Source organism: Typopeltis vanoorti, chromosome 13 (assembly GCF_054136105.1).
Source record: "Typopeltis vanoorti isolate ZY-2024b chromosome 13, IOZ_Tvanoo_1.0, whole genome shotgun sequence".
In the NCBI taxonomy this organism is placed as follows: domain Eukaryota; kingdom Metazoa; phylum Arthropoda; class Arachnida; order Uropygi; family Thelyphonidae; genus Typopeltis; species Typopeltis vanoorti.
The window spans coordinates 118,034,731-118,050,555 of NC_143561.1; the positions used below are offsets into that span (position 1 = coordinate 118,034,731).

Below are 15,825 nucleotides of genomic sequence, written 5' to 3' on the forward strand. Positions count from 1 at the left end.
AAATCTAAGATGTTGTACTACCTAGTGTTGTACTACCCAGGTGATGACTTACGCTTGGACTCGCCAATAGTTCTTCGGCATGAAACTCTTAGATTTCGATCTCCGAGTTTAGTATCCGGCTTTAAAATAATGAGGGATTTATTATCTCCTTTAACTTTGTCATAAAATATATATATATACCTAATCACTCATCAGGAGGACTCATCCCATCCCTTCCAAAGGAATGGGGGAGAAAGAAGGGAACCCCATACAAATAAATAAATTGGAGGAAGCTGTCAATCTTAGGATGATGGTGGAAAGAGATGTGATGTTCAGTGAACAGTTCTGAAAACAACTCCAGAGGATTACTGCAGTACAGGTAACCCTTGTATAACGCAGATGTTAGGTTCCATAGAAATGCCGCGTTATATAAATCGCGTTATAGACTCAGATCACATAGAAAACGTAGGGTTATGTTCCGAAATCGTTTTTTTTTTTTAAATTATATGAACAACAATGCCTTATCCAACAAAAAAATATAGTTTTATTTAATTCAGGTGATTCATGCAAGTTATGAAAATATATAAATTAGTAAACAAATACATAATATAAAATTATAAATTTACAAATTGTATGTAAACATCATTGCACATAATGCATAAATGTTTTAGGCAAAATAAAATAAAGTGCATATTTTAATCTTTCATAGCATGAGGATTTGAGGATCGGTTAATAAATATTGGTTTTGTCATGTAATTACCTGATGCATTACAACAAAACAGTTGAGTAATTCTATCTTTAGAAACTTTGAATCCAGGAGCTGACTTTTATTTTTCGAAATATAGGTGCTTTTTTGCTTTTTTTTTTTTTTTCCCCAATATAACCTGGATTCATCCACATTGAACATCTGGTCTGCATCATAAATGTTTATAAACTGTGAGAGCTTTTTGTTTAATAAGATTTCCATCCAAAGGAATTTTCTTTCAAGTGCAATCTTCTATCCAAATCATTAGAGATTTCTCTATTTTTTCAATTAGAATATTGCATACACAAGCAACGTGCTTTGCACTTACCATTGACCCAGCATTAAACACTTTCTCGGAATTTATGTTCATTTTGTTTGTTCGAATTGTTGATTCATTTAAATCAAAGTCCTTGCAACAGCTCCTGGTTTTTCTCCATTTTTCAACCAATCCAAGATTTTAATTTTTTCTTCGAGAGAAATAAATTTTCTTTTCAATGTTGGTTTTCCCTTTCGTTGCAGTTTGTAGCCATTACTATAAAAATATTTTTTTACATAATAAAAAACATTATATATTAATTATGTATGTAACTCACCAGAAAATAAAGTGCTCAGCTTGAGATTAACACACGATTTTTAATACACTTTCCTAGCAGAAAACGAAGACAATTTTCAATAGTAAATACTTTATACAGTTAAGAATTGATGTACATGTGTGCTGAAGGTATTTTCCCCTAATATAAATTCACTACTCATAACTACATGTGCGATAATACTGGCAGACACAAATTTAACAAAGATAAAATTTGATTTTTAAGTCACACGGTGAAAAATATATGAAAAGATAAAGGGTTATTACAATGTGTAGACATTGTATTTTTATCGAAACTGCATTGTATAAGTACCACGTTATACAAGGGTTACCTGTACTTTGATTATCAGAGATACCCTAATAAATTACTGTGCTCATATCTGGTGAATGAGATTTGAAGAGGATGAAGAGTATTAGAAAGATCAGAAAAGTAAGTACCAGGGAGATTTATCATATCGCAGGACGCAGACAAGGTAGGGCGTACCTGAAAAGTTTGCAAAAGGGAATGGTTCATAAGGATGAGAAGTAGCTTTTTTTGCATGTAGAGTGATATTAGCATAGAATTCAATGTCCAAGAGGCATGATGATAGTGCAGACATTAAACAAATTTAAGGATGGGTCTAGACTGGATTGTCTAAAGCCCAGACATGGACATGGAGTTACGATAAATGGAGTTATGAGAAATCGTGAAATTTCTCATAACTCCATGGAATTTCTGAATAATAATAATAATAATATGGGGCCTTCTTAAAGATATATTCAAGAGAAGTAGTTCAGAATAACAGTTATTGCAATGAATATTCTGAGCAAAAAGGATAATAAAATCAAATCAATGATTTCAGGTATCTTTAAGAAACTTTTATGGATAGTAAGCCTAAAGTAGATTTTGCTGTGCATTATCAGACAAATGCTATTTTGAATTGAGCTAATTTTGTGTGTATACTGTATTTATGACATATATTTGAATATAAATTTTAATCTTGTATAGAGTTCATGCAAGCGCTTCTGTGTATAGATGAAGTAATATATGTTACTTGCTTAATAGAACAAACAGGATCACAACAATCTCTCAATGGCTTCTAGAGAAGATGTAAGCCTCCCAAATTCTCCTGTAACAAAAGACTTTTCGTTAACTTCAGAAATCCCAAAACCAACTAAGATTATGGCAGTGGAGATTCACTTCCTTGATGGATCATATAATGTTTTTCATATTCAGGTACAAGATATGCTTGCTTTTTAACTACCCTAAAATATATATATATATATATATATATATATATATATATATATGTATATGTATATATAATTTACCTTATTTATTCAGGGCAGCCCATAAGTCATTAAACATGCTATAGAAGGGCTTGTCTTTGTGAAGCAACTGCATAATTTTTTTAACATCACCAGATTTTTTTATTAGCTATTAAAAACCACCTCATGTAATGCCTTCCACTTTTGGCATCCCAAAGAAGACAGACCCTTTCTATGGAATCTTCCATAACTTATGGGCCATCCTGTGTGTGTATAAAATGTCAAAAAAAAAAAATTTGTATATACAAAAGTGAGCCAAGTTGAGGAAGCAGATGATTGACTGATTTAGAATCAGTAATTTTTTTTTAATAGTGATAGTGTTGCTGCTGTTACAGTTTTCCTAAATTTGGGTAGTGCATTATAAGATATTTATTTATTTGTGTAAGTAGGAAGCATAACTGATCACTGATGGATGAGTGATATTGACCTGTGACAGTCAGTAATTTAAAGATACCAAGAAATTACCGTATTTGCTGGCGTATAAGATGCACTGGCCTATAAGACGCACCCCCTTTTTTGAACACATTTTTTAGGGAAAAAACTTTATCACTGAATATTATAATTAATTTACAGTATTTCAATTATAAAGTAATAAGTAGGTCTACTTTCAACAAATATTTATATCTAATCTGACTAGGAAAGAGTACCCACCTTTTAATCTACTTCTTCGTGTAAACCCAGAAATTCATCTCCAGAGCTAAATGAAGACACACTTGAAACCTCTTCTAAATCAGAATTTGAGTCCTCATACAACAAATTGTCCTCTGTACCATCCAGTGCATTACTAATGCCGCATTTCTTAAATGATTTAACCACTGTCTCAGTTTTCACAGCATCCCATGAAGTTTTGACCCACTCACAAACTTGAGAAATGCTAGGCCTCTTCCTTCTTCCTGATGGCATAACCTCAAAATCTGAAGACTGCATCTAGCTGTTCCACTTCTTCATAAATCTCTTAAATGGTTTATTAATACAGACATCTAAAGGTTGAAGCTAACTAGTTGAACCTCCTGGAATTAAAGCTAACTGAGTTTTCAATTCCTTGAGTTTATTTTTAACATCTTCTGTTCTGTGAGAACGAAACTGATCCCATACTAGCAGGGCAGGCTTCTTCAACAGGGTGCCTAGACCAAATTTTATCTATCCATAACTTCATTCCTCCTCCATCTATCCAGTCTTTTGCATGAACATGTACAAACACTCCTTTAAGCAGTTTTTCTTTGGGTAGCGTCTTCCTTTTAAAAATCAATAGTGACAGCAATTTTGTCTCATCAGCACAGCAGGATAAAACAACCGCGTAGTGAGTTTTTTCATGCCTCGAAGTTTTAACAGTAACACCTTTTGTATCCTTGGAATCTACAGTTTTGTTTGAGGGCACATCAAAAGTCAGCGGAACCTCGTCCATGTTTCCTATTTGCACAAGTTTTCAAAATTTTCTCATTTCCTTGCGTTAATGATGAATCTGAAATTCAATAATTTTTTTCTTCATATTCAGCTGGCATCTTTTGAGATATTTTTGTTTTAGTCCGCATACATAGCTGGTTTTTCTTCACGAATCTTGAACACCATGATGTTGATCCAGCAAATTTGGCGATCCCTCTGTTAGTGGCTATTGCTTTCGCTTGATGAATGATCAGTTTTGTAGACACTGAAAGTACCTTTTTCTGTGGTCTAAAATCCAAGTATTCAGTTCTGCCTCAAGTTTTGACAATTTTGCAGTTCCACTTTGTAGGTTATGTTTATTGTGAGTTGCTTTTTTTAAATCCTCTTCCTGATTCCGCCAAGTTCTTATCAGTTGGGGGTGGCCTGAAATGCCTCTCTGCAGCCCTGTTTCCATGGTCTTTAGCATACTCAATCACACGTAGCTTGTATGCAATATTGTAGCACTGTCGACGTTTTCAGCCAAAATTTGGCAAGAAATTTAGAGAAAATTTAGTGACAGAAATTTATCACCATTCACAACAACATTCGCATCCACTGAATTCTGCATAACTGGAATGTTCTTCCACACTGTAAGGAAGCAAGAAAGAAATCGCGTAACGCGGAACAGAGAAAATTTCCAGAAATGAAAGTAATAAAAAACTGAGTATCGGCATATAAGACGCACCCTGTTTTTCAATGAAAAAAAGTGCATCTTATACGCCGGCAAATACAGTATATACTTGGTTTAATCCAAGTATATATCCAAGTGTAAGCAAACAAGTTTGCACCTGAACTATTTTCAGGGCTGGGGCAACTCGTGGGTAGAAGCTTAAGACTTCACATCACTTGCCTTAGTATCCCATAATGCAAAGCACATATCCTTATAGGTATGTATAATGCAGTGCATTATGGGAAGGGTCACTACCCTTCTCACCTGAAATAGTTCAGGTGCAGACTTGTTTGCTTACAGTTGGATAAAGAATTAAACCAAGTATATAATTTCTTGGCATCTTTAATTTATAGTTTTTTATTTCATTTAATTTCCAACAACTGTGACAGTCAGTGCAGAATTTTCCTTCTCTCTCTCTCGATTTAAATTTCATTTGTTAGAAAGAAACTGCACGTAATCCTTTCCTTCATGGTTACATGGTGATCAGAATTCATCATAAAAATTATGGAAGCAACTGCTGTGTTAGAGTAAAACTTCAGTTTAGTATAAACCAAAATAAAACTCGACTTTTCAACCTTCACATTAAGTCATCATCTGGCGTACACACACACACACACACACACACACATATATATATATAAAGAAACCAGCTGCACTACAATCTACTTGCTATGCTAAAATTACATTCATCTGGTCAACCATTAAAACTATTGACCTGACTTTTATTGGGGGGGGGGGAAACAGTACATCAATGCTATAGTCTTGTTATTATGGCCCTGTGAACACAAGGATACAGTCAGGAATACCTAAGACAATCCCTCCAGCCATAGGTATGAATTGTCAGCTATGCCGGTCCCGAGCCTGGATAAAAATAGGGAGGATTGAGGTGGTAATGTACCTACCCTTAAAAGGGGCTCACAGCCGTCGAATCACCATATGAAATAAATCAAAAAAAAAAAAATTATCCGTTTGGTTACAAAAATCGATTAGGCTAGAGAGCAAAATGTTCACACAAAGTTACTCATATAGGTATACATATAAATTAAAACAGTGTGGATGGTGGCCATAAAAGCAGAAATAATTGCTTAGTCCTAAAGTCAGGGTTTGCTGGAAAACTTGAAGAACTAAGTGGGCTGAATGTGTACCATCCAAATTCTTGGGATTTTTATGCCATCATTATTGTTAAGATTAGGATGGTTAATCAAAATGAAACCATACAGTATTTTTAACGGTTGACCAGATCGATGTAACTTTAGCATAGCATGTAGACTATAGTGCATCTGGTTTCTTTGTATATATATATATACGTCAAATGATGACCTTAATGTGAAGATCGAAATGTTGAGTTTTTATTTTGGTTTATATTAAACTGAAGTTTTACTCTAACATGGTAGTTACAAGAAAAACAAGTGTTAATTATTTAATGAAATATTGTGTAATTATTTTATTTTATAATATAAAAATATTAGTTCAGAATCAGTATTGTTTCTGAATGATAAACCATGTTTTTATTTATTTTTCTGTACCACAGAAAAAATAAAAAGGTTTATTATTATTAAACAGTACATTAATATAGGAGTACAGCTCCTCTATTTATATACTGTATCAATTCTGAATAGGAACACAAATCTAAAGAGAGGGAAGGGGGAAAGCGAGCCATTTACACATTTATTATATCTGTAATTTCACTGGACATCAGCAGATGCTGTATGGTCACTTCACACCTTAGTGATGTGGCACACAAATTCTCATGTGGTACTGTTGTGAGTTTTCTTGAGGCTTTGACTCTCTCTCTCTGAAGACCAGTCACTCCAGACACAATTTTCACCCATCTTATTCAGAATCTGGCAATTCTCTCTTTTCCAGGAACTTCACGCTATGTTCCCATTTTGAGAGGTCCTTCTTCCACCATGTTTTTTGCATATTGAGGCATTTCTAACTGCATCAGTCCATTATCTTCCGGTCAGATTTTATTTCATGTTATTTGGGCAGTAATGATCAGGAAAAGGAACAAGTAGTGATAACATTCAACACGAAACATGAAGATAAGCTTCTTGATTGGTAGGCACTTTCAAGTCGAGTTATGTGGGTAATCAAAACGGGGAAGTGGAAAATGAAACTTATTTTTGCCACAGGCAAAAATAAGTTTCATGAGAAGGCCGCTGAACATAAAGGAAATGGAAAAGCTTGTCATTGTTGGAGATCTAAACAGCGGGGTAGGAAATTAATCCCAGGCACATGAAAAATGTTTTAGAGAAATTTGAAGAAAAGTGCAAAGTGAAATTGATGCTTCCTGATTTCTTTTCAGGACATGGGCTAGTCATAACTGGCACCATGTTTGCCAACATAAAGGTGTGTATAAATTCACAAGGAGAGAAGACTCATGAAAAGAGAAGAGTCTTATTTGCTATGTTGTTATTGTGATATCTTGATACTCATTCAGGATACAAGGAGTATATAGGGGATTTAAAATTACATGTGATCATCATTTAGTTGTAAGCAGGATTTAAATGAATTTCATATTGAAAAGAAAATAAATGCAAAACTCTTAAAAAAAAAGAATTTTAAAGTTCAACAGCTTTTATAGGTGAACTGTCAACTTAACTATATGGAAATTATTCAAGCAAAAACGAGAGTTCAAAAACAAATATCAAACTTTGGTGTCTCAGTGGCAAGCTGAAAAAAAAGCACCGATTCATCTAGTGAGGCATGTGGTGAAGTTGTGTACAAGAATAGAATAATCAGAACTAAATTGTGGATGCAGGAAAATTTCAAGAGGTAGTTCTGGAAACAAAGAAAGCATATCAGAAGTTCCTGTTAAGTAGGTTGGCAGATGCTCTAAGATTGGGGGTAAAGGCATTTTTTAAAAATTTTGATTACTTTTTTTTAAAAACTTTTTTATATTTTTGTTGCTGTATTATTGCTGATAACTGTGAGTATCATGTAATTACTTTTTCACTAATTAAAAAATCTAAATGAATTTTTAAACAAAATGTGTCTCTTGGCATGTATTGACTGACCTCTATTAAGGCTGCCTCTGATTTAGGGCAAAATCACATGCCAGCTGGTTCAAACTATCAACATGTAAAGTTTAAATTCAAATAGTTTGAACCATGTAGTTGGAACTCTCAATGAAATTTTGGAATCATTTGTTTCTGAAATTGTAACAGTTCTCAATGATTGTTTCACTATTTGCATAAGCATCTATTCAGATTATCTATCGACCTCAGACAAAAAAAAGTCTTCTTTGACATGGAGACCCACATATGGCTAAAAAGAGCAAATATAGAACAGGATTTCATTTAACTTTTTCCCAAATGAAACAGTTTCATCAGTCTGATTAACTTTTTTTTTTTTATTATTGGAAATTTAAATATCATAATTTTTGTTTTTACTGAATGTATATTGGATTCATATAACTAAAAACACATTTAATAATTAAACAAATTATTTACATTTGCAATTTATTACCATGTACCCCTTGAGGGTACATGGCAGGAATTTGATGATGATGATGATTTATTATAATGCAAATGTTGAAAAATAAATACCTTTAAGTATTTATACTTGAATGGAATATTATTGTAATTTCTCCCAAATTGGGCATGTCTTTGCCTGAAGGGACAGGTATGCTGGTTATTAAAATTTTAAAAGGGGTGCGTAGGTACTCTTTTAAAATTTGATACTGCCTTAAGTGAACAAAGAGAAAACATAAAAGAGCTGAACAAAAGTTGTGGGAATACATTGGTAAGAATAGGTATGATATATATTAGCAACGTGGCAAAATGTTTGGAGACTTTTGACAAGGTTAAATGTAAGATAGAGTACAGCAGAAGGAATCAGATATGATAAAGGTGACATAAAAACTAAATACTGAAAAGATATTCTTGATGTCTTGTGTAATGACTTTCATAGACAATTAAATGCAGCAAGTTTATTGATAAATGGTTGAAGAGGAATGCCACTGAAGTAATTGGATGTGATTTTTGAGGAACTCTTTTACTTTTTTTGAAGTGTGGCATGGAGCGAGATCCTGTTGGCAGAAGAGTTGTTTGTGTTTCTGGATCTGTTGAACTTCTCTTTACTCTAGTTTATTTTTTTGTATTAGTGACTTTTCATTATACTGTCAACAGGAACAAGTGAACCTGGACCGTCATGTGTAAAACAACTCCAGAACATAATAAATTTAGTTTAATCTTTTATCCAAGTGTAAGCAAACAAAGTTTGCGCGGGAAGTATCTTCAGGACTGTAACCGGTCTGGGTAGTGACCCTTCCCTTAATGCATAGCATTATACATGTCTGCAAGGAGATGTGCTTTGCATTAAGGGAGATACTAAGAATAGGAGTGATGAGAGTTTGGTCCACCTTTATCACGAGTTGCCTCAGTCCTGAAGATACTTCAGGCGCAAACTTTGTTTGCTTACACTTGGATAAAAGATTAAACTCAATTTATTATAGTCTAACCAAGTGGGAAAAAACTTTGAAAACCCCAGAACATCTTTATAGCTGGGTGCTTGGGAGCTTGTTCAAGGTGGGCAGGAGAAGTCTTCTCATCTGCTGATTTGCAATCATATGGTACCTGCTCTCCTTGGATAAAGAAATGGCTCTCATCTGAGAATATGACCTTCTTCCACTTCTCAACAGTCCAATGATCAGACATCAACCAAAATTTGGATATACCAATTTTTTGTACACTTTTGTCCAGTGTGCCTCTTTTTTTTTGGCATTGCCTTTGTCAACAGTTTTCTTTTTTGGTCTGTGGACACTCCTCCCTGCTTCCAACAATCTTCAAGTGATTGTCATGTCAGAAACATTAATCCTACTAGCTGCCAAGTCTATTTAAGTCTACAGCAGACAATCTTGGATTCATTTTGCTTTTCTTAACTAGTAAACGATATTGAGTGTGTTTAGTTTTCCTTTTTCTCCCACATTTTCCTTTTCTGTCAGGAGAAAAGGTACCTGTCTCCCTAAACTTCTTTAAAATTGTATTAACAGTACCCAAACCAACACCACACTCATTGGCAATTTGTCTTTGAGTCATGGGTGTGTGCTGAGAAAACATATTTTTGAATGCTTTCTTGGAGACGTATTCATTTTATAGCTACATAAAATAAATAAAACACTACAAATGTCAACTTGTTTACACTATTAAAAATGCACAACACTATCAGTAAACATGGTAGAGACAATTAAAATATATAGCACTCAACTAAAATAGTGAACTAAAATCCAAAGTGAAAATAGTAAACTGAAACCAAAAGCAAAATTATTGTGAACTGAAGCAGAAACCAAACCCAAACCAAAAACTTGATGAAAATTAAGCTTCTTTGGATTTATTTGTTCTCTACTGTATATGCATTTCCCTTGTCCAAGACATTTGTCACTTGTTATAGTACATAAGTTAGTAAAGCACAATCTCCCTTTAACTGACTCATGCTACCAACCACAGGGAATATTGCTCTTATCAACCCATGTCTGTATCCTAGTTCTCACAATTCTCTCTAGTACCTTAACCATAACTCCTAATGCACAAATTGTCCTATAGTTTGTAGCCAAAGCCTTATTACCACCTTTATGCAGTGGAATAATTTTACCTTCTTTCCACTGTCTTGGAAACCTGTGCTGTTGTAAGACTTATTAAACAAACATGCCATTGCTACTGCCAGTTCCCCTGGAATATTACCTTAGGATACATGGTGATATGTCATCAGATCCTGTTGCCTTTTTGTGACATCAAGCATATTTATTTCTTTATATACCTCCTTGCTCACAGTTAAGCCATCCTCTCCTAATTAAGCATATATAAATGAAACTGTACTGAAAGGAATTCATTAAACCTCATTATAGGTAGCCACTATCCTGCTTCTTTAGGCCAAAAGTGGCATTACTTACAGGTTTTCTGAATTTCGTAGCCCATTTGTCCTCACAGTACTAAATGTAATATATTAGGTGTAAACCTTTTGTTGATGGTTTATATTGATGTGTTCTGAGAATTGAATTTAAAAAAAAAAATTACCTTTCCATTATCCAAAGAGTTCACAAAAATGTGCAGACAATGAAATAGATATCCCAGGAAAGGTTCATGAATCACTTTCTATCCACCATAAAGGAGTTTTCCAGCAATCACTAGCACTGCCTTATTATTAAATAAGACATCACGTCCACAAATCAAGATTCCTGCTGGTTGGATATTTGTTGCTTATGTCCAAACTGTAATGCCATTGTCCATTCAATTGAGTATAGTCAAAGGTTTGAGTTAGATTTTAAAGAGGTTTGAATCAGAATTTAAGAAATTACTGATTTTAAACTAACACTCTAGGGAAGTTTATACAACATTACTAGCAGTATGGACGCTATCCAACTCATTAGCGACTCACGAGCTTGGTTACTCCATTAACCACATATTAGCAAACAAAGGTTTATATGTTAAGTACCTTCACGACTAGTCTAATTGTATATGAGAGGTAAATGGTGGTAGATGAATTTCATTCCCTGGTGTGAAACTGTTTCCATGCTTATTGGAGACCTAAAGTGCATGAAAAAATTCCATGTTTGATCTCCAAATCAGAGTTTCCAGATCAGGTAAAAAATGAAATAAATACAGAAAATTTATAAAAATTAATATATATATATATATATATATATATATATATATATATATATATATTAAAAAATCATCCACAGTACTCGCATACTATAGGTTTACAACCTTTAATGAGTATGAGTCACTTAAAAACAAACAAACAGACCATTGACTTCACATCAGTTGTCTCAGTATCCAATGCAAAAACATTATAGGAACTACCAGTATCAATTTCATTCTTCATTGAAATGAAAAGTGAAGGAGTGTTCATCATAAATCTACAGTAGTATAGAGATACAAGAGACTCTGATAGGAGAAAGAAAATACAGATAGCAAAAAAAGAACTGAGCATCATTTAGCCCAAAGGCTATCTTTTCTTCTTTTTGACTAGTCTCGTGCAGCTGGACAACCAAAAGATGAATTGGAACTAAAATCCAAAGACTGGTTCCCAGGTGGTTAGCCTTTTCTAAGTTAACCAGTTTGATTTAGTCTTCACTGCCTGAGATTGCTCTTCAGTTATCCCTGCAGTTTATCAGAAGGAAAGCTAAGAAGATGGAACAGTGTGAAAAACCTCTCATAATAAGAATGGACAGAATTTTATCTCACCTAATGAATATTGCATAATGTGCATCCTCTGCACCATCTTGACAAAAATTTATCTCCTGCAGTGCTTAAATTTAAAAATCTTCAGAGTGAACTGGAAAATTTCCATAATATGATGTCATAAAGCATCTGTATCGTCATGTTGCTGGTTTTCAAAGCTATGCATTTTTCTAACTTTTCATAAATGTGTGTAAAGGGTAATTACCAGATTGGATGAGATTTTTCATAGACCATCTGGAGATAGAGAAAACAAGAGGGTATTCTTAGAGGCTGTATAAGTTGGGTGGGGGGGGGTGAGGAGTAGATTTTTTTGCATGGAGAGTGGTGGATGATTGGAATGTATTGCCTGAGAGTGTGGCGAGTGCAAGGACAATGAATGCATTTAAATTGGGGTTATGATGAAGTGTGCATGTAAGAGTGGAACCTCCCATGATGAGGCTCTTGACTCCATGGAGGTCTGTTGATGATGATAATAATAATATTTAACTCTTGATCATAAATATCAAATTTCGTTGCTGACATGTAGAGAATATTTAAAAAAAAAAAAAAAAAAAAAAAAACTTGTTTTTTTGTAAGTATTGGAGTGCCCAACACATTTTACACAGATTGTTCCAAATACACAGGACAAGAGGGCAGTTGTAGAATGCATGTTATTATTATTTCGAGTGACTCCAGGGAGTCCTTAGACTCATCGAGGGAGGCTCTAAACATGTCCACACAACCATACGACATTCTTGTACGACCTTGCCTTGAACTCGCTCACCGTCATAGCACCCACAACAGACTCTGGCAGCTTATTCCACTCATTTACCACTCTAAAAGTAAAGAACCCAGCTCTAACACCCATGCTAACCACACTCTTGCCCAGCTTCCATTGGTGTCCCCTAGTTCTTCCACCATCAGTCCTGATCTCAAAAAATATCCTCTGAATTAATCCTATAGAAACCCTTTAGCAATTTAAATGTCTCAATCATATCTCCCCTTTTCCGTCTATCAACTAGTTTCTGCAACCCACAAATATTCAACCTGTTCTCATATGGTTCATTCCATTAGACCTGCTATCGTCTTAGTCACTCGCCTCTGGATCCTCTCCACTTCCTCCCCATCAAGAAGGAACCGAGGTGACCAAATCTGGGCACAGTAGTCGAGATGAGGTCTTATCAAGGTTCAGTACAGAGATACAATAACTTGCTTGTCTCTGCTCGTCAAGGTATTTTTCAACAACCAAGTGAGTTGATGAGCTGATTTAGCTACTTTTGCGATGTATCCCCTAAACTTTATCTCCCTATCCACCAACACTCCCAAGTCCCTAGCTTCATCAATCTCCTGCCATACAGTTCCACCAATGTGGTATACTGCTGCTAATCATTTCACCCCAAAATGCATAACCTTACTTTTTGTCACATTAAATTGACATCCATTCTCCTTAGCCCAGAACTCCAATCTATCCAAGTCATCCTGCAATATTTTGACATCTTCTGCATTCACTATCGCCCTACCCAACTTTGCATCATCAGCGAATAAATGAACTGTTCTTCTTAGATCCTTCCCTATATCGTTAATGAACAGATTAAACAGCAGTGGTCCAAGAACAGAACCCTGCAGCACACCACTAGTCACAGGCCGTTCTTTTGTACTCAACTCCTGAATAAACTACACTTTGATATCTCTCCATCAACCATCCACCTATCCATCTCACCAACCCTATATCCATTCCGATATGTTGTAGTTTACGGATTAGAATTCCATGTGGTATCCTGTCAAATGCCTTTGCCAGGTCCAGCAGTATCACTGTAAACCCATTACCCTTATCCAGTTCAGCCGTCACCTTGTTATAAAACTTGAGCAAGTTACTGAGGCATGATCTACCCTTCACAAAGCCATGCTGTCCCCTGTACAGTATCTCATTTTCATTAATCCATTCCTGTATTTTTCCCTTGACTACTTTCTCCAAGACCTTGGATCAAACTATTTTCCCCTCTTTCCACACCTTCGGGACTAAACCAGACCCGAAACTCAGATTAAACAACATGGTCAAGGGCACTGATAATTCCTTAGCCGCTTCACGCAATACCCGTGTCGGTATACCATCCAATCCCACAGATGTATTCACATTAAGGTTCTGTAATAGACTATTCACCTCCACTTCATTCATCACAATTCCCGTATAAACTAATGGTTCCTTCATTTTTTCAATGTCACCACCTGGATGATATACTTTTGCAAAGTGCTCGCTCAGTAACTCCACTATATCAACTGATTCGGTGACCTCCTTACCATTGTCATTCCTTAAAATCATTTTGCCGTGTACAGTTTTTTTCTTGCTTGCAGCATATTGAAAGAACTGTTTGGGATTCTCTTTAGCTTGCATAGCTAGTTTCCTTTCATAATCCGCTTTTGCTTTTTTTACCACACTCGTTACCCTTCTGGCCTGCACTTTATACCTTTGTGTGCCTGCAGGTCACCCCTGTCTTTAAATTCCTTCCACAGTTGATTCTTTTTTTGCAGCTCAAGCTTAATGGTGTTATTCATCCATTTAACCCCTACTTGTTTTACTATTCGGACCCTAGGTATACAATCAGCTATAACCTCCTGTAAATACTCCTTGACCACGTCCCATGCTCCATCGACGTCCAGCCCTTGCAGTTGTACATGCCATGGCACTGATCCAAGCAATCTCCTAAGCTTGTCATACTTGCCAGCACGGTAATTCCACATATACCCTGTCTTAATCGAAAATTCCACACCTTTGGCCACCTCCCAGGTCAAGACCTTATGATCACTCTCACCAATAGGTGGCAATATGGTCATATTCATTACAGTCAAATTCTCAGATGCTATTACCAGGTCAAGCACTCTCACACCCCTAGTATTTTCAATTACATGCTGTTTCAGATAGTTATCTCTTAATAATTGAATAAAATCCATTTCCTTCCTCACATGTGTCCTCTCCTCCTTCCAATCAATGTTACCATAGTTGAAATCCCCCATAATAATTACCCTCCTTCCACTCATTTCATCAATTTGTTTATGCATACTATCTCCACCATCTATTTCATTACCTGGTCTATAGCAGCACCCAATTTTATTCTGCCAGTCTCAATCTCACACCAAATAGCCTCAAATGAGCTCCTTTCACTATCCTGCGATACAACTTCAATTCTCCTTGGCTGCAGTTCATCAGCTATCATCAATAACACCCCTCCCCCCATTTTATTCTCTGTCCCTCCTAAACACACTAAAACCTACACATTCTATCCCACTAACTATATCATCTTCCGTCAACCATGTTTCACTAATGCCAATAACCTGTGGCCAGGAAGATCCAATCAAGGCCAAAAATTCATCCTTCTTGTTCCTAATACTCCTGGCATTAGTTTACATGAAATGCAGTGATCCCTTTGTCCCACCCCTATCTTGATGAGTTATTCTAAATGTCCCATTCCCATTTTTTCTCCTTAGCCTGCTCTGTTACATTATATACATTCTTACATTCAACTGTCTCACTGATGTCTGCATATGCACTCCACCCCCCCCCCCCCTCCTTGGTAGTTCTAGTTTTCCTGGTTCTGCACATCCATTTCCACTTCATTCAGCAACACTTTTTCCAGTCTCTGCACACCAAGTCCATTCAAATGCAGGCCATCCATCTTGTATAAATCCTTTCGCCCATCAAACTCATTCCACACGTCCATGAATTCCACACCACGCCATCTGCATAATCTGTGCATAATGTTATTTGCGATTATGGCCCTCCTTCTTAACTCCTCTCTGTCATACCATGGCAACAGACTCGCCATTCTAACTCTGTCACTCTTTTCTTTCGCTACCTTTAACAATACTTTCAGTCCTCTCTCATAAAAAATTTATCTCCTTTCGATTCATTCGTAACTGATGTTATATTGTTAAATGATGGAAAACATTG

The 15,825-nt window shown here is 35.6% G+C and overlaps 1 protein-coding gene across 3 annotated transcripts in view; it reads left to right on the forward strand.

The window, feature by feature from the left end:
• Positions 1–15,825, forward strand: part of LOC150100495 (FERM, ARHGEF and pleckstrin domain-containing protein 2-like) — a 726,486-nt gene that overhangs the window by 39,214 nt on the left and 671,447 nt on the right. For all 3 annotated transcript variants that reach the window (XM_090403005.1, XM_090403006.1, XM_090403007.1), the window contains exon 2: positions 2,359–2,529. In XM_090403005.1, the coding sequence (XP_090259131.1) occupies positions 2,386–2,529 (144 nt within the window). In that variant the 5' untranslated portion in view covers positions 2,359–2,385. The remainder of the gene's footprint in view (positions 1–2,358; positions 2,530–15,825) is intronic.